This window comes from Panthera onca, chromosome A2 (assembly GCF_046562875.1).
Source record: "Panthera onca isolate mPanOnc1 chromosome A2, mPanOnc1 haplotype 2, whole genome shotgun sequence".
NCBI classification, from domain to species: Eukaryota; Metazoa; Chordata; class Mammalia; order Carnivora; family Felidae; genus Panthera; species Panthera onca.
In genome coordinates, this window is record NC_138340.1 from 82051115 (window position 1) to 82076916 (window position 25802).

The window sequence follows — 25802 nt, forward strand, 5'->3', positions numbered from 1 at the left end:
GAACTGTGAGATCATGGCCTGAGCTGAAGTCAGATGCTTAACCAACTGAGCCACTCAGGCGCCCCATGCCTGGGAATCATTTTTAATTCTTTTTCCTTATCACTTCAAAATATTCTTGGTGATTACCAAGTTCTAATAGTTCTACCTCAGAAATGTGCCTCAAATCTGCTTTTTTAAAACTCCTTCAGTAAACTACTACCAGTTTGTCCCCTTTTCAGACTCTTGTCCTCCATGCTGCAAAAGTAGACTGTATATCAAATCTCCTCATGTCTGTGCTACCTATTAGAGTAGTTCTAATTCCAGGTGTACCAAGAATTGTCTGGGATATTTCAGTCTCCAGAGACACAGCTGAGGGATCTGTATTTTTACCAAATTTCTTAGCTGGTCCTTATGTAGCCAGCACAGGGAACAGTGGCCTGTAGAATGAGTTCAAATTTTATTGTTTACAGTCTGATCCCAGGTAGCCTTACCTTCTTTCCTCCTTGAATACTTGTCCTTCTTTCACTTTTAGGCTATCTCCACATCAAGCTTCTCAATTCCTGAAATAAGAGTATATATTTAATCTGCTGTGCTTATGTATATTTCCTTCACTTTTCATTCCACACACCAATCAGAGTTAGTTACAGCATTTTTATTCCCACTGAACTATGATTTTGCCTTGGCTGGATATTTATTTGTTCACATATCTCACCAGCTTGACTGCCGAGGGTCAAGATTAGCTTTGTATCCACAATGCCAAGAAGAGTGTCTGAAGGATGGTAGGTAGTTCTCAGTACATGTTTTCACTCATCCAGTATGTATATAAGGTCTGTTTGAAAAGTTGAAGGTCTATATGAAAGAGAGTTGATGTATTAAATTCTTTGTTTCAGAAAATACCAGAGGAATTCAATGTATTTAATTTAATACAAGAAATGAGAACACAAAGGCATTCTGCAGTACAAACTAAGGTATAGTTTTTTGTTTTACTTTTATAAACTGTATTTTTATAAATGTCTTCTTGTTTTGTTTTTTGTTTTTTAACATCTTTTCCCTTGTTTAATATTTCATCTCCATAATAGGAGCAGTATGAGCTTGTTCACAGAGCAATTGCCCAACTGTTTGAAAAACAGCTACAACTGTATGAAATTCATGGAGCCCAGAAAATTGCTGATGGAGTGGTAGGTGTTCTTGGCCTATTAAATTTAGAAAACTTTTCTTTATATTTTTCAGCTTTCTTTTTTTAGGGTAATCTCTACACCCAGCATAGGCTCAAACTTAGAAACTCCGAGATCAAGAGTTGCATGCTCTATGGACTGAGCCATCCAGGTGCCCCCAAAACTTTTACTTTTTAACCAAGATGTAATGCTTAGCTTTTTAATTGTCATCTTGTGTTTTATCTAACATAATATCCATGACAATTATTTTCATTTTTTTGTTAACTCCTTTCCTTCTTCCTATTTGAATCTCTCTATTGTAATGGATATTTATGGACTCCATAACCAGCTAAATAATTTTCTGTAGAATATAGCTAGGAAAGTTGATCTTATATCAAAAATCATTACTGTTTCAAGTATAAATTACTTTTAAGAAGTTAACTAGGGGCACCTGGGTGGCTCAGTCACTTGCATGTCCGACTCTTGATTTTGGCTCAGGTCATGATCCCAGGGTTGTGGAATCAAGCCCTATGTCAGGTTCTGCAATGAGCATGGAGCCTACTTAAGAACCTTAGTGTCTGTCTGTCTCTCTTTCTCTGCCTCTCTCTCCCTCTGTCCTTCTCTCTTTCCCTCTGCCCCTCTCTCCCACTCATGCTCTAAAAAATAAAAATAAAAAAATTTTTAAATTAACTATTGTTCTCCTTTTCTACCCCCACCTAAGTAATTATAAGTTGATTCTACATGAATTGTATTTTGTTCTTGGTCATAATATATAGTTTTATAGTTAATTTTGTACAGGCTTTTTAATGAAGTAGAATTGGAGTGCTACAATTAAGTCCCTTTTTGGCATGTGTTTATTAGTTCGATGTCATTTTAGCTTTTTTTTTTAAACCTAAATATTAAAGTTTTATTTTTTTATTTTTTTTAATTTTTAATTTTTATTTTTCTAATATATGAAATTTATTGTCAAATTGGTTTCCATACAACACCCAGTGCTCATCCCAAAAGATGACCTCTTCAATGCCCATCACCTACCCTTCCCTCCCTCCCACCCCCCCATCAACCCTCAGTTTGTTCTCAGTTTTTAAGAGTCTCTTATGCTTTGGCTCTCTCCCACTCTAACATTTTTTTTTTCTTCCCCTCCCCCATGGGATTCTGTTAAGTTTTTCAGGATCCACATAAGAGTGAAAACATATGGTATCTGTCTTTCTCTGTATGGCTTATTTCACTTAGCATCACACTCTCCAGTTCCATCCACATTGCTACAAAGGGCCATATTTCGTTCTTTCTCATTGCCACGTAGTACTCCATTGTGTATATAAACTACAATTTCTTTATCCATTCATCAGTTGATGGACATTTAGGCTTTTTGCACAATTTGGCTATTGTTGAGAGTGCTGCTATAAACACTGGGGTACAAGTGCCCCTATGCATCAGTACTCCTGTATCCCTTGGGTAAATTCCTAGCAGTGCTATTGCTGGGTCATAGGGTAGGTCTATTTTTTTTTTGAGGAACCTCCACACTGTTTTCCAGAGTGGCTGCACCAGTTTGCATTCCCACCAACAGTGCAAGAGGGTTCCCGTTTCTCCACATCCTCTCCAGCATCTATAGTCTCCTGATTTGTTCATTTTGGCCACTCTGACTGGCGTGAGGTGATATCTGAGTGTGGTTTTGATTTGTATTTCCCTGATGAGGAGCGATGTTGAGCATCATTTCATGTGCCTGTTGGCCATCTGGATGTCTTCTTTAGAGAAATGTCTATTCATGTTTTCTTCCCATTTCTTCACTGGATTATTTGTTTCTCGGGTGTGGAGTTTGGTGAGCTCTTTATAGATTTTGGATACTAGCCCTTTGTCCGATATGTCATTTGCAAATATCTTTTGTTGGTTGCCTTTTAGTTTTGTTGGTTGTTTCCTTTGCTGTGCAGAAGCTTTTTATCTTCATGAGGTCCCAGTAGTTCATTTTTGCTTTTAATTTCCTTGCCTTTGGGGATGTGTCAAGTAAGAAATTACTGCGGCTGAGGTCAGAGAGGTCTTTTCCTGCTTTCTTCTCTAGGGTTTTGATGGTTTCCTGTCTCACATTCAGATCCTTTATCCATTTTGAGTTTATTCTTGTGAATGGTGTAAGAAAGTGGTCTAGTTTCATTCTTCTGCATGTTGCTGTCCAGTTCTCCCAGCACCATTTGTTAAAGAGACTGTCTTTTTTCCATTGGATATTCTTTCCTGCTTTGTCAAAGATGAGTTGGCCATACTTTTGTGGATCTAGTTCTGGGGTTTCTTTTCTATTCCATTGGTCTATGTGTCTGTTTTTGTGCCAATACCATGCTGTCTTGATGATGACAGCTTTGTAGTAGAGGCTAAAGTCTGGGATTGTGATGCCTCCTACTTTGGTCTTCTTCTTCAAAATTACTTTGGCTATTCGGGACCTTTTGTGGTTCCATATGAATTTTAGGATTCCGTGTTCTAGCTTCAATTTTGATTGGGATTGCATTAAATGTGTAGATAGTTTTGGGTAGTATTGACATTTTGACAATATTTATTCTTCCAATCCATGAGCACAGATTGTTTTCCCATTTCTTTATATCTTCTTCAATTTCCTTCATAAGCTTTCTATAGTTTTCAGCATACAGATCTTTTACATCTTTGGTTACATATTCCTAGGTATTTTATGCTTCTTGGTGCAACTGTGAATGGGATCAGTTTCTTTATTTGTCTTTCTGTTGCTTCATTATTAGTGTATAAGAATGCAACTGATTTCTGTACATTGATTTTGTATCCTGCGACTTTGCTGAATTCATGTATCAGTTCTAGCAGACTTTTGGTGGAGTCTATCGGATTTTCCATGTATAATATCATGTCATCTGCAAAAAGTGAAAGCTTGACTTCATCTTTGCCAATTTTGATGCCTTTGATTTCCTTTTGTTGTCTGATTGCTGATGCTAGAAGTTCCAACACTATGTTAAACAACAGCGGCGAGAGTGGACATCCCTGTCGTGTTCCTGATCTCAGGGGGAAAGCTCTCACTTTTTCCCTGTTGAGGATGATATTAGCTGTGGGCTTTTCATAAATGGCTTTTATGATGTTTAAGTATGTTCCTTCTGTCCCGACTTTCTCGAGGGTTTTTATTAAGAAAGGATGCTGAATTTTGTTAAATGCCTTTTCTGTATCGACTGACAGGATCATATGGTTCTTACCTTTTCTTTTACTAATGTGATGTATCACGTTGATTGATTTGTGAATGTTGAACCAGCCCTGCATCCCAGGAATGAATCCCACTTGATCATGGTGAATAATTCTTTTTATAAGCTGTTGAATTCGATTTGCTAGTATCTTATTGAGAATTTTTGCATCCATATTCATCAGGGATATTGGCCTGTAGTTCTCTTTTTTTTTTTACTGGGTCTCTGTCTGGTTTAGGAATCAAGGTAATACTGGCTTCAGAGAATGAGTCTGGAAGTTTTCCTTCCCTTTCTATTTTTTGGAATAGCTTGAGAAGGATAGGTATTATCTCTGCTTTAAATGTCTGGTAGAATTCCCCAGGGAAGCCATCTGGTCCTGGACTCTTATTGGGAGATTTTTGATAACTGATTCAATTTCTTCGCTGGTTATGGGTCTGTTCAAGCTTTCTGTTCCCTCCTGTTTGAGTTTTGGAAGTGTGTGGGTGTTTAGGAATTTTTCCATTTCTTCCAGGTTGTCCAGGTTGTTGGCATATAATTTTTCATGGTATTCCCTGAGAATTGCTTGTATTTCTGAGCGATTGGTTGTAATAATTCCATTTTAATTCATGATTTTATTTGGGTCATCTCCCTTTTCTTTTTGAGAAGCCTGGCTAGAGGTTTGTCAATTTTATTTATTTTTTCAAGAAACCAACTCTTGGTTTCATTGATCTGCTCTACAGTTTTTTTAGATTCTATATTGTTTATTTCTGCTCTGATCTTTATTATTTCTCTTCTTCTGCTGGGTTTGGGGTGTCTTTGCTGCTCTGCTTCTATTTCCTTTAGGTGTGCTGTTAGATTTTTGTATTTGGGATTTTTCTTGTTTCTTGAGATAGGCCTGGATTGCAATGTATTTTCCTCTCAGGACTGCCTTTGCTGCATCCCAAAGCCATTTGGATTGTTGTATTTTCATTTTCGTTTGTTTCCATATATTTTTAAATTTCTTCTCTAATTGCCTGGTTGACCCACTCATTCGTTAGTAGGGTGTTCTTTAACCTCCATGCTTTTGGAGGTTTTCCAGACTTTTTCCTGTGGTTGATTTCAAGCTTCATTGCATTGTGGTCCAAAAGTATGCATGGTATATATGATCTCAATTCTTGTAAAGTTATGAAGGGCTGTTTTGTGACCCAGTATGTGATCTATCTTGGAGAATGTTCCATGTGCACTCGAGAAGAAAGTATATTCTGTTGCTTTGGGATGCAGAGTTCTAAATATATCTGTCAAGTCCATCTGATCCAATGTATCATTCAGGGCCCTTGTTTCTTTATTGACCTTGTGTCTAGATGATCTATCCATTGTTGTAAGTGGGGTATTAAAGTCCCCTGAAATTACCACATTCTTGTCAATAAGTTTGCTTATGTTTGTGAGTAATTGTTTTATATATTTGGGCATCCCGTATTTGGCGCATAGACATTTATAATTGTTAATTCTTCTTGATGGGTAGACCCTGTAATTATTATATAATGCTCTTCTTTATCTCTTGTTACAGCCTTTAATTTAAAGTCTAGTTTGTCTAAGTATGGCTACTCCAGCTCTCTTTTGACTTCCATTAGCATGATAAATAGTTTTCCATCCCCTCACTTTCAATCTGAAAGTGTCCTCAGGTCTAAAATGAGTCTCTTGTAGACAGCAAATAGATGGGTCTTGTTTTTTTTATCCATTCTGATACCCTATATCTTTTGGTTGGCGCGTTTAGTCCATTTACATTCAGTGTTATTATAGAAAGGTATGGGTTTAGAGTCATTGTGACGTCTGTATGTTTCATACTTGTAGCGATGTCTCTGGTACTTTGTCTCACAGGATCCCCCTTAGGATCTCTTGTAGGGCTGGTTTAGTGGTGATGAATCCTTCGGTTTTGGTTTGTTTGGGAAGACTTTTATGTCTCCCATTCTAAATGACAGATTTGCTGGATAGAGGATTCTCGGCTGCATATTTTTTTCTGTTCATCACATTGAAGATTTCCTGCCATTCCTTTCTGGCCTGCCAAGTTTCAGTAGAGAGATTGGTCACGAGTCTTATCAGTCTCCCTTTATATGTTAGAGCACGTTTATCCCTAGCTGCTTTCAGAATTTTTCTTTATCCTTGTATTTTGCCAGTTTCACTATGATATGTCGTGCAGAAGATCGATTCAAGTTACGTCTGAAGGGAGTTCTCTGTGCCTCTTGGATATCAATGCCTTTTTCCTTCCCCAGTTCATGGAAGTTCTCAGCTATTATTTCTTCAAGTATACCTTCAGCACCTTTCCCTCTCTCTTCCTCCTCTGGAATACCAATTATACGTAGATTATTTCTCTTTAGTGCATCCCTTATTTCTCTAATTTTCCCCTCATGCTCCTGGATTTTTTTTATCTTTTTCTCAGCTTCTTTTTCCATAATTTTATCTTCTAGTTCACCTATTCTCTCTTCTGCCTCTTCAATCCGAGCTGTGGTCATCTCCATTTTATTTTGCAGCTCATTTATAGCATTTTTTAGCTCCTCCTGGCTGTTCCTTAGTCTCTTGATCTCTGTAGCAATAAATTCTCTGCTGTCCTCTATACTGTTTTCAAGCCCAACGATTAATTTTATGATTATTATTCTAAATTCACTTTCTGTTATATTGTTTAAATCGTTTTTGATCAGTTCGTTAGCTGTCGTTATTTCCTGGAGGTTTTTTTGAGGGGAATTCTTCTGTTTTGTCATTTTGGATAGTCCCTGGAGTGGTGCGGAACTGCCTGCCGGGCACTTCCCCTGTGCTGCCTTGAATAACTTGTGTTGGTGGGCAGGGCCGCAGTCAGACCTGATGTCTGCCCCCAGCCCACTGCTGGGTCTATAGTCAGACTGGTGGATACCTTCTCTTCCCCTCTCCTAGGGGTGGGATTCACTGTGGGGTGGTGTGGCCCGTCTGGGCTACTTGCACACTGCCAGGCTTGTGGTGCTGGGGATCTGGTAGTAGCTGGGGTGGATTGGCAAGGTGCACAGGGGCGGGAGGGGCAGGCTCAGCTCGCTTTTCCTTTGGAGATCCGCTTCCGGAGGGGCCCTGCGGCACCGGGAGTGATTCAGACCCACTGGAGGGATGGATCCGCAGAAGCACAGCGTTGGGTGTTTGCCCGGTGCAAGCAAGTTCCGTGACGGGAACTGGTTCCCTTTGGGATTTTAGCTGGGGGATGGGCGAGGAGGATGGCACTGGCGAGCGCCTTTGTTCCCCGCCAAGCTGAGCTCTGTCGTCCGGGGCTCAACAACTCTCCCTCCCGTTGTCCTCCAGCCCTCCTGCTCTCCGAGCAGAGCTGTTTAACCTTCCAGATGTTAAGTCCCACTCACTGTCAGAACACACTGTCCGGCCCCTCCGCTTTTGCAAGCTAGACTAGGGGCCTCTGCTCAGCCGGCGGGCCGTCCCTCCGCCTTGGCTCCCTCCTGCCAGTCCGTGTAGTGCACACTGCCTCTCCGGACTTCCTACCCTCCGTACCCTCTTCCGCGGACCTCTCATCTTCGCTTGGCTCTGGAGAATCCATTCTGCTAGTCTTCTGGCGATTTTCTGGGTTATTTAGGCAGGTGTGCGTGGAATCTAAGTGATCAGCAGGAGGCGGTGAGCCCAGCGTCCTCCTACGCAGCCATCTTCCCATTTTAGCTTTAAAAGATCTTATTGGATATTCAAACTTTTGACCTGACAAAAATACTGTATTCTCATAGTGTTCTCATGTCTGCCTCTGTTTTCTAATTAGGTCTTTTTTTGCTGTATGTACATAATGACCTTGTCCTTGAAGTTATTGTGCTATTTTTTTAAATAAAATTTCTTTACGTTTTTATCACTGAAACTAACATAGCTATCACATAATAAATTGAACTTAGCCTCGATAACTGAAGTAAAATGAGGCGCAAAATTTATAACCTTTATTTTCCTTTTCTTTTGCACATTGTTTTTGGCACTTTCCCAGACTATTTGTTTAAATTTCTTGGTTTTACATATGAGAAATTTGTTACCAAATGCTTGTCTCAATGTCTTAAAATAATATAGTATTGATTATTTTGACAATATGGATTATCCATGAGCTTTAGGGGCTATGTATTTCCTTTATTAGCCAAATGATAATGTAAATTTTTAAGATTAATGTATGTGACCTCATTTTTATTTCCTGTATTAACCTAGGAATCATTGTGCAACTAGGCCTTATACATGGCCATCTTTTTCCCCCTTGGTTTAATTAAAGCCTGTTATAATCTGTACTGAATATAGTCAAATATTTTCTAATACAGAATAGAATGTTTATATATTACTATGTAGAATATTTAAATTGAGATTCAGTTAATGCTTCAGAAAGCTAAATAGGCTATGCTTTTTTTTTTAAACTGTAATGGGAAAATATTTGTTTTTATAAAAGCAAGATTTAATTTTAAAGTTTTGATACTTCAGAAATATAGATGCTTTAGACTACCATTTCCTTAGTATATACAAGTGAAAAATATTCTATTACATTTTTTAAATGTATAGAACATTCTTATTTTAATTTTTTATTGAGATATAATTGGCAGATAACATTATATTGGTTTTAGGTGTACAGTGTGGTGATTTGATATTTGTATATATTGTGAAATGATCACCACAATAAGTCTAGTTTAACATCCATTACCATACATAGGTACATTTTTTTTTTCTTGTGATGAGAACTTTTAATATTTACTCTCTTATGAACTTTGAAATATGCAATATAGTATTATTTAGTCACCATGCTGTACATTATATCCCCTGACTTTTTAATTTTATAATTGGAAGTTTGTATAGTTTGACCTCGGCCGTTTGACTTCCTTTACCCATTTCACCCACCTCTGGCAAGCACCAATCTGTTCTCTGTATATGAATTCAGTTTTTTGTTTTTAGATTCCACATATAAGTGAGATTATATAGTATTTGTCTTTCTCTGACTTATTTCACTTAGTATAATGCCCTCAAGATCCATCCACGTTGTTGCACATGGCAAGAGTTCCTTCTGTTTTATGGCTAAATGATATTCCATCATGTGCATATACCACGTTTTCTTTATCCATTCTTCCATCAATGGACATTTGGGTTGCTTTCTTGTCTTGACTATCATAACTAAGGCTGCAGTGAACATGGGGGTGCATATATTTTTGAGTTTGTGTTTTCACTTCCTTTGGATAAATACCCAGAAATGGGATTACTGGATTGTTTGGTATTTCTATTTTTAATTTTTTAGGAACTTCCATATTGTTTCCATAATGGCTGCATCAATTTACATTCCCACCAAGTATACACAAGGGTTTCCTTTTCTCCACATCCTCTCCAACACTTATTATTTCTGTCTTTTTGATGCTAGCCATTCTAATAGGTGTGAGGTCTCATTGTGGTTCTGATTTGCATTTTTCTAATGATTAGTGATGGTTGAGTATTTTTTCACATATTCCTGATGGCCATGTGTATGTCTTCTTTAAAGAAATGTCTATTCAGGTCCTCTGCCATTTATAATCAGTTTTTTTTTTTTTGTTTGTTTGGTTTTTTTTGGCTATTCAGTTGTGTGAATTCCATATATATTCTGGATATCAACACCTTATCAAATATATGATTTGCAAATATTTTCTCTTATTTCATAGATTGCCTTTTCATTTTTTTGATGGTTTCCTTTGCTGTGTGGAAGCTTTTTAGTTTGATGTAGTCCCACTTGTTTTTTGTTGTTGTTGTTGTTGCCTTTGCTCAAAAATATTTTTAATGCAATATTCAATGTTATATATTTAAAGCTTTTAAGTATATTTAAGTAATCTCCAGAAACTGATATGTGGTAAATATTGCATTGCTCTCTCATCTCTGTTTTCTTATTACCTTGATTTTTTTTTTAGGTTTTATTTCATAAATTAAACTTTCATTTTATTAGTCTGAACTTCACACTAGGATTTAATTTTGTTATAGATTGTTTCTGTCTAATGGCTCAGAGGTTTATAAATAGCTAAGGAATACAAGAAGGATCATACAGTGTATGGGATGAGATGAAATATCAGCTAATAGCAGATTAATGGTTATTTCAAACTTACTTTCTCATATCATTGATTGATACATAGGAGACACCCACTAAATGTTTGCTAACTGAACTTAAAATGTTAGATTATGTCCTTGCATTTTAAAGCTGACACGGCGACTGCTGGATTTACCTTTTGGGCAAGATGGCAATTTCTATTCTGTAAAAAGGAAAAATCATTCTCTATAGAATCCATTCTGAGAAAGCTGTATTTGGTGAGAAAAAATACTTTGCCAAAGGTAGTGACTAATACTGTATTAACTATATAACTCAATGGGTGAATGGATTTAAAAAGTGGAAGGAGGAATGGATAGAAGAAAGACAGACAGCTTATCATTCTGTGTAATTTTTTTATCTTGTCCTGTTAAGAAATCTTGCTTTCTAGGTATTGTTGAATCTGGGTGACTTGTTTTTATAGCAGGTTTATATGTGGTTAGAAACCATAAATGCCATTTAGAAAAAATGTGGAATGTAAAAAACCGGGGAAAATTATTTTAGAACTGTATGGTTGAATAAAATGATTTGAAATATTTTCCTTACCTCTCTGAACCTATGCTCTGAGAAACATTTATAAATCTGTTTATTATTTCTCCGACAATTTATAGGCGAAGTTAAAAAACAAAACAACTCTCAAATTGTATGTTCTAGAATTATTTTCATAGAAATTTTGGTTGGAATGCTGACCAACAATATAAGACTCTATAATAAATGATATTTGTGGGGCGCCTGGGTGGCTCATTAGGTTACACAGCCGACTTTCACTCAGGTCATGATCTTGCAGTTCGTGAGTTCCAGCCCAGTGTCGGGCTCTGTGCTGACAGCTCAGAGCCTGGAGCCTGCTTCAGATTCTGTGTTTCTGTCTCTCTGCCCCTCCCCTGCTCACGTTCTGTCTCTCTCTCTCAAAAATAAGTAAACATTAAAAAATGTTATTTGTTAGAGGTATTTACAACTAAGATGACTTTCCGGAGTAAGAGATCCAAAGCGAAAATTCATTCTAGAATGGAGTAGCCTACTGATTTGGAATTTAGAAATACATAAGTAAGCAAACATCTGTAAGATACGCTTGCATGCTTTTTTATGTTGTATATAAAAGACCAGTTATCTACACCAGGTTTTTCAATTCTAGGATGATTGAGTAATAGCAATAGTTTGTGTTATGGTCCTTCTGTTGTGTTGTACATTTAAAAAAAATTTTTTATATGTTTATTTATTTTTGAGAGAGAGGGAGAGACAGAGCTTGAGCAGGGGAGGGGCAGAGAGAAAAGGAGACACAATCTGAAGCAGGCTCCAGGCTCTGAGCTGTCAGCCCAGAGCCCAACACGGGGCTCGAACTCACGAACCATGAGATCATGACCTGACCTGAAGTCGGACGCTCAGCTGACTGAGCCACTCAGGTGCCCCTGTTGTGGTGTACATTTTAGATGTGATACTGAGTTTTTAATAATTTTTCCTCAAATATAATGTCTTTTATTTTTAAATCACCTTGTTTTAATATTTGATTTTACAGCTGATAATATATCTGTAATTATTTGATAGTTAGGTTCTGATTTTTTTTGTGTGGCCTTTCACATGGCTGTTATGTAGTAAATATAAGACACAAAATTACTTCAGTGAAATGGGTGAAGGTGGTCAAAAAGGTAAAAAATAATAACTTTAGCTCTTCTTGAAACAAGGATACACTAGAACCTAATTACCAATGGATTACCTTATTTCTAAAGTTGGAATCACCAAGTTGGTGATTGTTTCAGGTAATAAAAGCAGCTTAAGAGAGCTATCTACATTAGGACAAATATGGGGACAAAAGCTGTAGTTAAGAGTGTCAGAAGATATGAGTAGAGCAAACATTATTGTAGGTAAAACAGGAATCCAAGAACATTGTCCTATTGTGAAGTCCAGTAACTGAGAGGATTTGTTCATGCTGTGTAGGCAATGGTTCTCTTGAGTTACATTTCTGTATTGGCAACATTCATTTCTTTCTTAAGATGAAACTCAACATGTTCAAAAGTCTTAACCTCCCCCAAAGTTACTTTTCTTCTTTTGGCCCTTTCTATTAATGGCTCCACCATTCTCTCATTTATTCAGAATGAGGAATTCTTCATGACATTTTCTTTCCTTTATCATATTTGTTGTCATTTGCTTGCAGATGCCCTTTGTTTCTCTTCTTGTTCCCTTCCCACCTATTCCCTTCCATACTCTGTTGTGTGTAGCAATATCTTATCTATCCTTTAAGGCCATTCAACATACTGCTTTAATATTCTCAACTTCTTAATATTTCTCAACTATATTCTTAATATCCACACCTTCATATAACATCTCCTTTCTCTGATTTCATCACTTTATGGTTTTATGATTACCCCTTTACTTTTTAATTTGATTATTACTAGACTATACACTTCTTGGAGTTAAGTACTATGTCGTTTACATTTTTGTATCCTCTGCAGTGCTTACTCTTCAGTGCATTTCACATATTGAGCTATTCCAAAATCCAAAATGCTCTGAAAACCTGAAGTTGTGGGGAGGGAGAAGGGAAGAGAGAGTGAGAGTGTTGGTTTGGTATTATACCCATTTGGAAGCAAAATCTAAGTTGGCATGACTTGAGGCTTTCACATTGTACTATAAAAAATTGCTGAGTTTTGTAGGTTAGAAGCAGTTTCATATGGTTCCCCCTTAACCTTTAGTTAACCTATTTAATGTGAATATTTACAGATTTTGATACAAAAATATTGAATGTTGTTATGGGAATATGTTTATAAGCATATGAATTAATATGTCGGAGGTATCTTTAATATTTGTCTAGGTGTAATAATTACTAGTGCCCCCACTTTCATTCTTAACGAGCCCTGATTTGGACAATAAATTATATGGCTACATTGCCTTAGCAGATATCCCTGCAACAGATGCTTTGTTATGGTAGGTGGCTTTAATTTAAGGATGAAAACATCCATTCTCATGATGTAATTGTTGTTTTGGTCAGAGTACGATGCAGAGTTAGGATGCATAAAACTCTTCTGATACATCTCATTATATATTAGGACACAGTGCACTAAAAATTGTTGCAAAGTGGAGATCTCTTTTTCTTGGTTAGGCCTACTTAGTGAAAAAACAACAAAAAAACTCATTGGCAAGAAACAGTTATAAAGGCAAAAAAGGTGCTATGATGAACCCAGCAAAAGTACATTTTGATTAAAAAAAAAGGCAATTACAGTTTCAGAGTTCCTTAATCATAGTTTATATAAAGATGGCTTTTTTTCTAAAATTAATCTGAGATGTAGCAATGAAAATCATTCTTGTCTTCCGACCCATTAACATATGCCTAGCTGGATAAAAATGAAGTACTTCCTTGAGGCTGAAACTAATTCAAGGCAGTGTGTTATATAATAATTTCAGAACTCTTCTATTCACAATCCTAAACACAACCTAAGATTCTTATAACTACTGACTCTGGAACATCCATGTTAATGAATATTACTGGTCCTTATGACCAGCGAGAACAAGGATATCTCTGGATGGGCTCTCTCTGCCTTTTTTGGGTTTATTTGGTTAGAGAATGATATAATAGTTATATATGCTTATGGAGTTTAAGGGCACTCCATGGTGATAAAGGGTAGGGCAAAGATTGATTAAAATGAATTCTGGGACCTGTTTAAAAGTACTAAGTAGCAGTAGGAATCTTGAAAAAGATTGGGAAAAGTGGAAGATATAAGCCTTATTTTACTGGCTTTTTTTTTTTTCTTCTCTGCACATGTTAAGCTTCTAGTAGTAGTGATGCCTGAAAAAAAATCTTCTTTGATCTTTATTTTCTTGGGAAATCTGTTTCTTTATGGAAACATTTGAAATGTGTTGAAATGCCATGGTACACAATTGGATTTTCAGTAACTGGAAATAGATTGTGGTGGTGGTGGTGTTTTTTTCTTTTTAAGTTTATTTTTTAGTAATCTCTACACCCAGCGTGGGGCTTGAACCATGACCCCAAGATCAAGAGCTGCACACTCTTCCAACTGAGCCGGCAAGGCACCCCTAGACTTTTTTTGATATGAATGTCTCTCATTGAAGTTTGGCCCTTTCAGCTAAAATAATAGAGAATGTAAACCCCATTTTGGGAAAGTGTCATTGTTTTACAAATTCAAAAGCCAAGAAACCGCTTATGTGAGGGGCACCTGGGTAGCTCAGTTGGTTTAAGTGTCTTGATTTCCGCTCAGGTCGTGATCTAATGGTTTGTGGGTTTGAGCCCTGCGTTGGGCTCTCTGCTGTCAGCTTGGAGCCTGCTTCAGATTCTCTGCTCCCCCTGTGCCCTGCGCTTGCTCTCTCTTTCAAAAATAAACATTAGAAACAGCTATGTGAAACATGAGGAAGGAAAATTATTTTTCTCCTAACTTTAATGAAGCTTTTTTTTTCTCGGCAGAATGAAATTAACACTGAAAATATGGTCAGCTCCATGGATCCTGACAAACAAGATTCTCCTCCTCCAAAACCACCAAGGACCCGCAGGTATTGTATGTCACGTTTTATTTGAAAGGATATTTTTCTTTTACTTACTCTTAATTAAAATAACAAATTCTGAATATTTCCAAGTTGTTTTTATAACTTGTATCATTCTTTTTTTTAGGATATAGCATATGTATTTGATTTGTTACTAGTGTACTAAAAATTTTCACTTTAGATAAAATTTCAGTAGTACACTGTACATTAACAGTGAACATCCCCTTGAACTGACAGTAGTTCATGTTTTGGTATGTGGTATAATTACAATTTTAAATTTTCTAAAAGATGTCCACTTTTGCATAATGACTGAAAAAGTGATAATGATTGTCAAAAATTGTGTGCACACTGAAAAAGTTATTTGAAGATGTTTAGTAACATTACTAGCAAAATGAGCTTATTTCTGTCCGGATTTTATTACTTTCATACCAAGCTCATTTATAATAAAGTCAAGATATTCTTGTACCCTTTTTTATTTCTTTTTTTCTTTCAGGGTAGCTGCTAGGTCAGTTATGTGGTAGTATGGAAAGAATATAGATAGAATCAGAAAGATTTAGTTTCAAGTCCTTTCACCCATGTACTAGCTTTGAAGTTCTAATTAAGCCACTTATTTAATCCTTGGTTCATTTTGTTTTTAAGTAGTGTCCTAGGAATGAAATGAAATAAAGTATGTGAAAATGCTACCTATAGGACTTGGCACATTATTAGGTTTCCATTACATGTTAGTTTTCCCATTACAATTACTATACAATTATTAACTATTACAATGACTTATATAGGGTCTTGTCTTGAGCAAATATCTGCCCAAATGAATTGGCCTTCCCTTAAAGTAGGACTTCTTTTATATACGATTCATCAATTTTTTTTTTTTTTTTTCCTTAAAAGTTGAATAGAAGTTGACTGAAGTTAAGTGGGGTTTGGTCTTGGCATTGAGTTGCTACACCTTAATGACATTATTCCTCAATACAAAAGAAGAATACAATTTTCCTTGATAACTAAGGCAAGATATCATACTTACTGTAGTCTCTGGAATACTTTTATGTTATGTGCTTCTCTGTGGAACAGTAGAAAGCCTATGAAGGTGGGTTTACAATCTCAGCATTTAAATGCTCAGGATGTGGTTAACTGTGCACTAACAAAACTTCCCAGTAGTAGTTTCTTGTTTGATTTCCACTTTGGTATCTATACTGAAATTGGAATCTTAGCCTCCTGGGAAGGTATCTAGTTAAAATCTATAAACTGTTAGCTAACTTCTTTGTCCCACATATGAGTCCTTTGGGATCCTAAAAGAAACTGTACTCTAGCTATAAAGGTAATAAATCAAGAAACATTTTTGCTACCCCAATATCTTTTAATTTTTTTGAGATTCAGCCAATGTAGAGGTTCTCAAAGTGTACACTGATATTTGTGATGTACATAGTCCTCTACTTCCAACAACAAACAGTGGTAATATCTTCCTAATTTTGAAGGGAAAAAATGAATAGAATGTTGTGAATTTTAAGTCTTTTTGAAAGTTTGACTCCTGTTATTCTTTAATAAACAAAAAGGATAATAAAGAAGTAGCAAATGAGTATTAATAGAACAGTGTTCATTCAGCTTAAGACAGGATTTTATTTAGGGATATGTGAAGTTACCTTTTTCTTATACATGCAGTGGAGTCAAATGGCAGAATTTCCTCATGTTCCACAAAGGCATACCCTGTGAGTTCCAGGTTGAGATGAGTTTTAGAACTAGTGTAAATTGTTAACTGAAAATAAAATCACAACAGTGTAAGACTGATTAAAAAGTAATAATGGTATACTTTCTTTTTCAGTATGGCTACAGAAAGCAAATAAATGAATTGGTTGTTTAAAGTACATGTTCTTAGAGAAAGATCTAGAGAGGAAGGCTTATGTTTGTTGTATTAGATTTAATCAGTCATATAATTCTGGTTTATACATACTTAAAGAGTATTGTAGATTTTGAACAGCAGATTTCATTTTCTATTTTCACTAACTCCAGCACTCTGTAAGTGTACCTTGTTAGCTGTTTCTATAAATTGTCAACAGGTTTACTACTATGGTGTGTGCCATAGTAAAATTTTCTTTATTTAATATTTCAGAGACAGTGACAGTATACTTGATGCTTTCTTCTAATGCCTCTCAATTCAGTTTTAAGTGGGATTAGAATTGGAAGGAATATGGAATGTGGTTGTTTCAGACATTTTGTTATCGAGGCGAGAGGTAAAGATTTATTGAGGGTTTTGTATTTGGAAGACTTGCACAGAAATAAAGTCTTTCATATTGTAGATATAATATAACAAATTACCAAGGAGAGAACCCTGATAAGCACCATAATTTGTGAGGAGCAGACTAAAAGAAAGCTGTAGAAAAGGAAAACCACCAAGGGTAAAACCAGGAAAACAGTGGCATTCTACAAGCCGTGAAGGAATTTTGTATCTGCCAGAAATACATGAATATCAACCTCTTTGAGGGTTGCCTGGGAGAATGAATAGACTTTCAGACATCTGTGGCTCTTAGAATATCCTGAATAGGTGAGGGCATTTGTGGGGTCAAAACAGGAGTTAAGGTCTACTCATTGGAGGCTTTTGAAGTTACCTGATTTGAACCCTCATCTAGCAAAGAATGTGGTTTTTTGGTGAGGATTTTGGTGACCAAGAACTCTGGGAAAATGGCAACTGGAAAAAGTAGGTGATGGAGAAACCTGTATTTCACAAAACAGTTGTTGTTCTTCTGCACTGTTTTCTTCTGTTAAAAAAAAAAGTCTTCGGCTCTTTTTTGAAATGCTATTTTCCTTTTGTTGATTCTTTTTTTTAACAAGTATATTAAACAAATGTATTGCCTTGAAGTGGCTAATTTTTAAGAAAGGAGCAAAGTGATTGAATAAAAGTAGGAAATGGTCCTATAGGTCAGCCAAATAAGAAGTGATTAAAAGAGGTCCCTTTCAAAATACTAAATATCTGGAAATAGCCTTATGTAGAAAGTGGAACCTTAGGTAGAATTATTTTCATTTGTATTATTGAAAAAAAATTAAGTGTTCTTGATTGGAAAAGTTAAATGTAATTGAGCTTTCGCAGTGATACTTAAAATATCATTTATTTTCATATTTGATGCAATTTTCACTAAAATACTAACCGGATCTTTTCTGAACTTGACAATATAATGTTAACTTGGATGAGCAAAGAGAAATAACAGAAAACTTTGGATGAAAATAGTGATAAGCAAGGACCAACTCTTTTAAAAACTAGAAAACTGTAATAGTTAAGATAGTCTGTCAGTGGTATAAGAATATACTAGTTAATGGAGTTGAACCAACAACTATGGAATAGATCTTGTTAGGAATTAATATATACTAAATAGGGAGAAGGAAAAGGTTTCGTTATTTATAAAGTCATAATATAATATTACTAATCATCTGAAGAAAAATATATTTAGATCCTTATACCAAATACCAAGGCAATCTTCAGGTGATTAAATACAGAAAGTCAAATTATTGAAACAAAATATAATGTTTGACCTAAAAAATAATAATGTTTGACAAACTTGTAGAAGGGAATATAATAGGAGGATAAAGGAAATCATAAAGGACAAAAGTGATTTATTTGACTGATTAAAATTTTAAAGTTCTAATTGAATTATTCATTCCCAATTTGCATTCTTTAAGATAAATAAGGGTAGATTTTGGCAAAATGCAAAAATATGCATGCTTACTATAGTTCTCTAATTCTTGTGTTATTTCTTTTCACTTTAGAAATACTTTTGATCTCAGGCATAATTTTAAAAAGTTATTGATAGGGGTCAGAATATATAATAAAACCAAGAAATAAAGGATAAACACAAGTAGAACATCTTTCTCAATTCCAAAGTTTAAGCTATATAAAGTAACCATTATATTGGGGTGCCTGGGGGCTTAGTCAGTTAAGAGTCTGACTTCGCTTCAGGTCATTATCTCAAGGTTGGTGAGTTTGAGCTCTGCCTCAGGCTCTGTGCTGACAGCTTAGAGCCTGGAGCCTGGTTTGGATTCTGTGTCTCTTGTCTCTCTCTGCCCCTCCCCTGCTAGCACTCTCTCTGTCTCTCTGTCAAAAGTAAAGACATCAAAAAAACCTTTTTTTATTAAGTTAATCATTATATCAAAAGTAATCATTAGCATTGATACAACACCTATATTTATGTTTTCTCATCTTCCTTTTTTAGATTGCCATGTATTCTCTATTCATTCTGTAGATAGTCAGTGATATGTCAGAGTGGTAAGTGATGTCATGAACACAGTGACTTTTACAGTAATCTTGATCACAGGGATATTAATAGCTGTTTTCCAAAAGAACTGATGTGAATAGGCTAGCTGAGTTCAACCAAGAACACAAGTCTCCTATCTTCTAGTCCAGTAATGTTTTCTTCATTATATGGTATTACCTCCCTAAAAAAAGAGAGTAGTGAAAGTTTTTGTTTTGAAAGTGTTCTGTTCTAATTTTTTGGTAGTCATTTTCTTCACTCCCTTACTGTTTCCACCCCATATGGAATCCAGCCTAAATTACTGTAAGAAAAGTAATATTCTGATTTTATGTAACATAACAAATTATAGAGTCACTCATTTTAAGACTTGGTCAAACAAATTAAATATAATTTATTATTATTATAAAGTCCAAATGTCTTAGTGTGAAGTTCTGAGCCTTCACAGTATAGCTTCAATCTACCTTTTTAGTTTTATTTTTCACTGTTTTTCCGAACCGTTGTGTTCATTGTTCTGTCCTCTTCTGGTACTGGTATAATGCCTAGCATGTGGTAGGTCCTGAATGGTTTGCTTTGTTTTTGAGAAGTGAAATCTATGCCTTCCTCAAAACAGAGGATATTAAAACCAGTATTTACAATAAGAATTATGCAAGTCATATATCAGAGTATCTAGTAAAAACATGAGTGTCGGTTACTATAGTGGAAAGTCCATTTGTAGCATATATATTTTTGTGGTTGGGCTTCCAATTTTTGTGTACATGAAAGTGCTATTTAAGTGTTTTAAGCCTTGTTCCAACCAACCTTAAATCAAAGAAGGATAGGAAGAAATCTGTTAGTGTAATTACCAAATTTGAGTAGCCACAAAAACCCACAAAGGGACACAAGGAAACTTTTGGAGGTGATGATGTATGTTTATTACCTTGATTGTGGTGATGGTATCATGGGTATATGCATATGTCCAAACTCATCAGATTTTATACATGAAATATGTATAGTTTTTTTGTACATCAACTCTACCTCAGTAAAGCTTTTTAAAAATATGAGTAGCTAAGAATGTGTTTATTGTGTATTTTCAACATCCTGCACACTGTTTCCAAAAGTACTTAACAAGATTATTGGTTAAATAAGGCTGTTTGAACACATTTAACTCTGGTCCCTCCCTAAACTTCCTAAAATTATTGTGAAGGAATATAAAAATGTATGAAGATTTTAAAAACAAAATTGGAGAGGGATGGCAGCAGAAGGATGATGACAGAACTGTGGAAAGTAGAAAGCTTATCAACCAATGTAAAGGGACTAACAGAACAGGGAAAGCTAAAACTTGCTTTCCAGTAGGTGGGGGAAGCCCACAAGAATCAACATGATTCTCCAAAGAACTCTCAGAAAACCTCAGAAATTGGAGGTCCCCCTTAAGACTAGTGTGTAGGATGGGACTAAAAACAAGGAGACTTGAGTGTTTCTATTAAGAGTATTTAGAACCCCAGATTCCTTACATCAAATTGAGCAAATGACTGCCTCTCTCACATTTGGACACACAGGAAGGATTTACTCTGGAGTGGCTGAACCAGGGGGGTCTTTGGATTCAAGGACATCAGATCCAACTGATGGTGGTGTTGTAGTGCCTTACTGAAAACAGGAATTTGTATGCTGAATGGTCACATCCTCCAGGTCCTTTGCTCCCAGATTGCTGGTGGGAGAACCTCCCTTTTGAAAAACTAGCTCAAGAGATGAAATGTACACTTTACTCGTTGTGGCCCACCAGTATTGTTGCAAAGGCTGTACTCAGTCCACATGACCTCTAAGCCACAAGCTTCAAGACCTCCCTCTTACATAATGTGTATAGATCTTCCAGTCATTTATAATACTCCATTCTTTAAGAACAGAACCGGGATGATCAGGCATTTGACAACGTCTCTAACGTGAAAGATAGACCTAAATAAGCAGGAAAAAAAGGAACCTAGATGAAATAGAGATAATACAAAGTAGAAAAAAGATAGTAAGATAAATTTCCAGTATTAAAGAACATGAATTTTTATTTTTTTTAAGTTTTTCCTTATTTATTTTGAGACAGAATCCCAAGCAGGCTCCTCACTGACAGTGTGGAGCTCGAACTCACGAACCTGAGCTGAAATCAAGAGTTGGACACTTAACTGACTGAGCCACCCAGGGACCCAACCTTCGACTCTTGATTTCAGCTCAGGTCACGATCTCACGGTTTGTGAGTTTGAGCCCCATATGGGGCTCTGCGCTGACAGTGCAGAGCCTGCTTGTCATTTTCTCTGCTCCTCCCCCGCTTACGTGTGTGCGCTATCTCAAAACAAATAAACTTAAAAAGAAAGTTTCCAATCTGATAGATAAAAAAATTTATAATACAATGGATTCTGAAAGTTCCATGGTGAAACTGTAGAACCTCAAGAACAAAAAAGAACCTAATAGCTCCAAGAGAGGGAAAAAACACAGTTCACATTCAAAGGAGCAGGAATCAGAATTATCTAATTGTGAAGGAAAATTATTTCTAATCTAAAATTATGTATATTTTCAAAAAATCAATAACCTTGAAAATATAATACTCAAATATAAAAAGCCTCAAGAAATTTGCCTCCCATATGTAGTTCTTAAGAAGAAATTGCAGGATACAACCACCAAAACAAGGAAGTGTACCTTATGTATGGGACCTGGAAAATAGGAGAGTCCTACTGGAGAGAACGTCAGCTCTGTGGGGCCTAGGTAGTCAGTGGTACACACTGGAGCTCGAGCACCAAGGACCTAAAAGCCTAAGAGGGACGTGTGTGGTATTGATAATTACCTATAGTGTGTTTCATGACCAACTGAGAAGAGGTGTATAAATGTGGAAGAAAAAAGAAGGGCTAAATTATTGATGATGCATAGAGAACTGAGCCATCAGAAACATATGGCAATTATTAGAGAAAAATAAGAGGTTGTATAAGAAAAGATAGGAAATCATAGTGTCATGGGTAAGAATGATATCGATATTGATAAGATTGAACTAGCTAAAAGTTGTAACAGTATTGGGAAGATAGAAAAGATACCTAGTAGGAAGATAATGGAGAATGTGTGAAATAGATCAAGAAATAACAATTTATGGAAAAAAGATAATTTATGAATTTTGAAATATTTTGAAATAATGGAGGTGAATCTTAGAAGCAGCTGTTAAAAAGGCTGAAAGTTGATGTCTCTGGGTAACTGAAGGGCTGTGGGAGGAGACCTGTTTTTCATGAAAATTCTTGTATTTGTAAACAGTATATATTGCCTCACTAAACATTAAATTTTGACAGTTTATAATTTTTTATTCATGAAAGGATGAGCATTCTTATGATGCCCTTTTATTAATGTTTTCAGTTGCCTTGTTGAAGGGGATGCCAAGGAAGAAATACTTCAGCCACCAGAACCTCATCCAGTGCCACCCATCTTGACACCTTCTCCCCCGTCAGCGTTTCCAACAGTCACTACTGTGTGGCAGGACAATGACAGATACCATCCAAAGCCAGTGTTGCACATGGTTTCATCAGAACAACATTCAACAGACCTCAACAGAAACTATAATAAGTCAGCAGAACTTCCAGGGAAAAATGAATCAGCTATTGAACAGATGGATAAAAAATTGGAGCGAAATTTAAGTTTTGAGATTAAGAAGGTCCCCCTCCAAGAGGGACCAAAAAGTTTTGATGGGAACACACTCTTGAATAGGGGACATGCAATTAAAATTAAATCGACTCCACCTTGTATAACTGATAAAACCTCTAAGTCCCAGGAATTGAGTTCAGGGGATCTTAAAGTAGATGATATTTCTCAGAATTCTTGTGTGGACTGCAGCGCAACACAGTCAAATAAAGTTCCGGGTGTTCCACCAGAAGAATCACAGAAGAATTCAGGCACACCTCCAAGGCCAGACCGCTTGCCTCTTGATGAGAAAGGACATGTAATGTGGTCTTTTCATGGACCTGAAAATACCCTACCCATGCCTGAGTCATCTGAAGGCAAACCCTCAGATCTCCACTGTCAAACGATGAAAACTGTGAGTTTAACACCAAGCCCCACAACACCAGTTGACACCCATGATCCTGCAGGTCATCATAACAGTTCGCCTCTCTTTAGAGCACCCCTCAGTTTTACTAATCCTCTTCACTCTGATGACTCGGACTCAGATGAAAGGAACTCTGACGGTGCCATGACCAAGAATAAAACTAGTATTTCAACAGCAAGTGCCACAGTTTCTGCTGCCACTAGTACTGAAAGCATTTCTACAAGGAAAGTATTGCCAATGTCCATTGCTAGACATGATATAGCAGGAACAATACATTCAGGTGCTGAAAAAGGTAATAACAGTATCTAACACTTAAATATTTTTACTGTGTTACAGTCACTGTTCTAAGCACTATATCAATTAATTGTTTTGTTCCACATTTCACTGTAGAATCTACAGCACAGTTTCATTATTTTAGATACTTTTTTAAAGGTTTCTATTAAGAACTAATAATAAAGTAAGCTCTGTTACCTTAATTTGATTAATTGCATTACTAGATTTTGTGTTTGCAAGGTATTTCAATTGTTGTGACTGAAAATTTTTTCTCTTTAGTTTTCCCTCCTATGTTAATAGTTTTTAGTATTTTATGTGGGTCAAAAATTTATCTGACTGAATAATTAGAAATAATTTAGGGAAGATAGAACTGCTTCAAGTAACAAATATTGTCAGACAGCTTCATTGGGCATTTAATTTCATCCATGTTTATCACAAATACTAGTTTATCATCGTTTAATGCTTTTTTAACTATACAACACCTTTTATACTTGCACGTGAGGTTGCTTTTACCTCTAAGATGAACCAAGAAGCAAAACTGTAACTACTCAGCAGAATATGGGAAATTTAATTCAGTTAGTAGTGAGTGGGATATATCCTTATCTACGTCATTGATACTATTATTTAATTGACTTTTTTTTAAACTGTGTTAGCTTTTGAGGATGTGTGCACTTGGTTCCCAAGATGTATTACTGGTTCTTAAAATTCATCTTTGATCCACTAAAATAATCCTGGCTGCCTTCTTAAACAGACCATAAAGTTGAGAGCAAATGTAATAAACACGAAAGCTATTTACTGGTAGATTGATTATCAGTGGTCATTTACTTGTCAGTGGACTCTGGTCATGACCAAAGGTCATGGTATTTAGGCTGGTATTTACAATGTGCAACCAAATAAGTACTGTGAACTTAAATGATAATTTTTTCTGTTCCTGACCTAATAAGTACTACCCGTATTATGGTGCCTTTATTTTCCCCAGCTGACACATACTGTGTTTTTTAATCTTGAGAATGTATCTGGTAGAGTAAATGAGAATCTAAGGTAGTTTCCTAAATTTACATTATAATCTGTAGTCTTGATTCTTCTGTTATTTGAAGGATCTTCAGAAGATAATGGTTACCACAGTAAATATTACTTTACCAGTTTGCCATAATTTAAGACTGTTAATATCTTTTTCTTCCTCAAATTCAGAGCTTGAAAAATAACTGCCAAGTTGTAACTACACAAGAAAATGGGTTGATGAGAAATTTTCATTTTGGGCTTTTGAAGTATATCAAGCATGCATCTATCTTGTACCTAGGAAATACATTTTTTTTTAACCATTGGTAGAAATAGAATTTTGGTGTGAGGGCAGGAAGGATGCAAGATATGATATGCTCATTAAAAGTTATTGCCACCTGACCAGTCTTTCGGTGATAATAGAAAAATTTCCTTCAGAATACAAAATACTGGGACGCCTGGGTGGCTCAGTCGGTTAGGCATCCAAATTTGGCTCAGGTCATGATCTCATGATTCCTGAGTTTGGAACCCCGCATGGGGCTCTGTGTTGACAGCTCAGAGCCTGGAGCCTGTTTCAGATTCTGTGTCTCCCTCTCTCTGCCCCTCCCCTACTCGCACTGTGTGTGTGTGTGTGTGTGTGTGTGTGTGTGTGTGTGTCTCAAAAATAAACATTAAAAAATAATGCAAAGTACTGTATAAGGATATTTAAGTCATCCTGCTGTATACTAGCTCACTTCTCTGCATTTTATTTGTATCTCAAAGCAAAGATAGTTCTAAATGTGACTTGATTTCTTTTTGCCCTATCCAAACTATGCTAAATGAGTTTGGTATTAACTGAAGATTTTCCTGTGTTAGTGTTCTGTGCTGCAAGCAGTCCTGTTTTTGATGTTACTAGTTACTTTGTAGATGAACCATTGGCACAAGAATTAGATTTTTGTTTCCTTGTTTGTTTTAGAACTTGTTAGGGAGTTAGAACAATTTTATTTTGATACCTAAAAACCTTTTGCGTAAGTTACTGCCTGACAAAAATTACTGGCTATGAATTTTGATTTTAATATTGACTTCAGCCTCCTGAAAGATTTCTCAAACTTGGCTACACTGAGTCCCCATTTAGTGTTATGATTTGCAAAAACCTGTGTAAAATGTGCAGTCTCTGTTTTTGATAACCTCTAAAATAGAAGTTTATAACTTAAAGGTGGTCCAGAGATTGAAAGAAAAACATGAAGCTGAAAAGCATGAGCCACAGTTAGAAATTAAGTGTTAAAGAATAAAGACTGCCATGAAAAAAAGAGGTATAGAATTTCTGAAAGATACTTAATGTAACCAAGCAAGACTGTCCTTCCTGATTTGTTCACTTAATTATGAAATGGCACCAGAGTGCCAAAATTATGCATCCTTTCCTTCCAACAGCTATCTTTTTTTTGTGAG

General features: G+C 36.1%; 1 protein-coding gene across 3 annotated transcripts in view; it reads left to right on the forward strand.

Moving 5' to 3' along the window:
* The window catches only part of PTPN12 (protein tyrosine phosphatase non-receptor type 12), a 103719-nt gene that overhangs the window by 70195 nt on the left and 7722 nt on the right, over positions 1–25802 (forward strand). For all 3 annotated transcript variants that reach the window (XM_078442532.2, XM_078442533.2, XM_078442534.2), the window contains 4 exons: positions 870–947; positions 1059–1157; positions 14752–14837; positions 22418–23394. In XM_078442532.2, the coding sequence (XP_078298658.1) occupies positions 870–947; positions 1059–1157; positions 14752–14837; positions 22418–23394 (1240 nt within the window). The remainder of the gene's footprint in view (positions 1–869; positions 948–1058; positions 1158–14751; positions 14838–22417; positions 23395–25802) is intronic.